The 1893-nt window shown below is 39.8% G+C and overlaps 1 protein-coding gene across 1 annotated transcript in view; it reads left to right on the top strand.

Annotated features, from left to right (window-relative positions):
- LOC112068468 (disintegrin and metalloproteinase domain-containing protein 10) overlaps window positions 1–1893 on the top strand; it is a 43369-nt gene that overhangs the window by 14192 nt on the left and 27284 nt on the right. Inside the window, exon 4 of the mRNA XM_070438169.1 lies at window positions 1482–1640. Coding sequence (XP_070294270.1) covers window positions 1482–1640 — 159 coding nt within the window. The remainder of the gene's footprint in view (window positions 1–1481; window positions 1641–1893) is intronic.

The raw sequence follows: 1893 nt of genomic DNA, 5'->3' as shown, positions 1-1893 counted from the left end.
CTGATTTCAGTGCATTCAGAAGCATCGCACACCTTGACTTTTTCACATTTTGTTGTGTCGTCATTGAATTAATAATATAAAAAGTCTTTTTTTTCTCTCACTGGCCTTACACTTCTTAATGTCAAGTGGAATTATGTTGGTTTTTCTCCAACATTTTACAAATTAATTTAAAAATGAAAGCTGAATGTCTTGAGTCAGTAAGTAGCAAGCTAAATAAGTCAGGATTAAAATGTACGCAATATTGCATGGATCTTTTTCTTTTTTGTGGTACCTCATCTTGTACCACTCACCAGTACAATTATATCTGTAGGTTCGCTCATCGAGCATTGAATTTAAACAATTTCAAACCACAAAAACATTTTTTTTGTGTGTGTGTGTGTGTGTGGTGTGTGTGTGTCGTCCATTCTATGAACTCATCTGTATGTGTTTGTTAGCTGTGAGAGGAGAGAGAGAGAAGCTTGAAGCGTGAGCATCTTGTTGTTATGACATGGATTATCTGATTAGACCCATGGAATTATACTACAGAGGAGCGGCTTCTATGAGTTTTTGAATGTTACTGATCTTCAAAGAGCACTGACCTTAACAGTGGACCAGAGCTAGCTAGCTATCAAGTTGTGTGTGAAGATCGGCACCAGAATTTTAAATTAATACACGTTTTAACCTTTATATGTAGTTATACACTAAATGTGAAACTAAGTATCCTTAACTAGAATTGAAAAGTTTAGTTCATCTTCTCTCGTGAAAACTCCTCCCTATTTCTGAATCATGTTTGTAATGTCAGTAGCCTACTAGACTATGCTTCAGAGAGGGGAGGGAGGGACATGGATTATCTGAATTAGACCCATGGAATTATACCTACAGAGGAGCGGCTTCTATGAAGTAATTTTGAATGTCTACTGATCTTCAAAGAGCACTGACCCTTAACAGTGGACCAGAGCTAGCTAGCTATCAAGCTTGTGTGTGAAGATCGGCACCAGAATTTTAAATAAAWACACGTTTTACCTTTTTGTAGTTAATACATCCAATGTGAAAACTATAGTATCCTTAACTAGAATTGAAAAGTTTAGTTCATTCTTCTCTCGTGAAAAATCTGAATCATGTTTGTAATGTCAGTAGGCTACTAGACTATGCTTCAGAGAGAGGGGGAGGGGCAGGTAGTCTACACATACACACATACGGGTAAAGATTTCCTGCTGCAGGCAGACACTGCAAGTAGTTTGTGAGTGACAGAGTGAAGGCTGGAAGAAGKTTCTGAGTGACAGAGTGAGGGCTTTGCATAGGCGCTTTGTTGCATTTTCTGTTGGACTGAGGAAAAACAATCACCGGAATGTAAAATAACATTAATAACCAGTTCCCATACTTTTAAAATAATGGTTCKGTTCCGGAACAGTACAGATCACTTTCATTCCTGGTTCTGATTCTGTTCCTCAAATGTTTATTTTCCGGTTTCTTGATTTCTCACGCCCCCCCCCTCTCCATAGGTGAGAAAGGTACCCTGAGCCATGGGTCTTTGGTGGATGGGAAGTTTGAGGGCTTCATCCAGACGTACCAGGGGACGTTCTACGTAGAGCCAGCTGAGAGATACCTGAAGGACCGGGACGTTCCCTTCCATTCAGTTATCTACCACGAGGACGACATCAGTAAGTACTGTAGTATGTGTGTGTACTGGAGTATACAGCTCCTTTCACTATTAAAAACACAAACACGCTTTGACACGTACCCTCTTGTCATCTTTTAATTGTGTAGCTCTCTGGTGACATCCAAGAGTAGCTCTCTGGTGACTATAGATATGAAGTAGCTCTCTGGTGACTATAGATATGAAGTAGCTCTCTGGTGACTATAGAGTAGCTCTCTGGTGACTATAGAGTAGCTCTCTGGTGACTATAGAGTAGC

The sequence above is a fragment of the Salvelinus sp. IW2-2015 genome, unplaced genomic scaffold, assembly GCF_002910315.2.
Source record: "Salvelinus sp. IW2-2015 unplaced genomic scaffold, ASM291031v2 Un_scaffold537, whole genome shotgun sequence".
In the NCBI taxonomy this organism is placed as follows: Eukaryota; Metazoa; Chordata; class Actinopteri; order Salmoniformes; family Salmonidae; genus Salvelinus; species Salvelinus sp. IW2-2015.
This window is presented reverse-complemented; position numbering and strand designations above follow the sequence as displayed.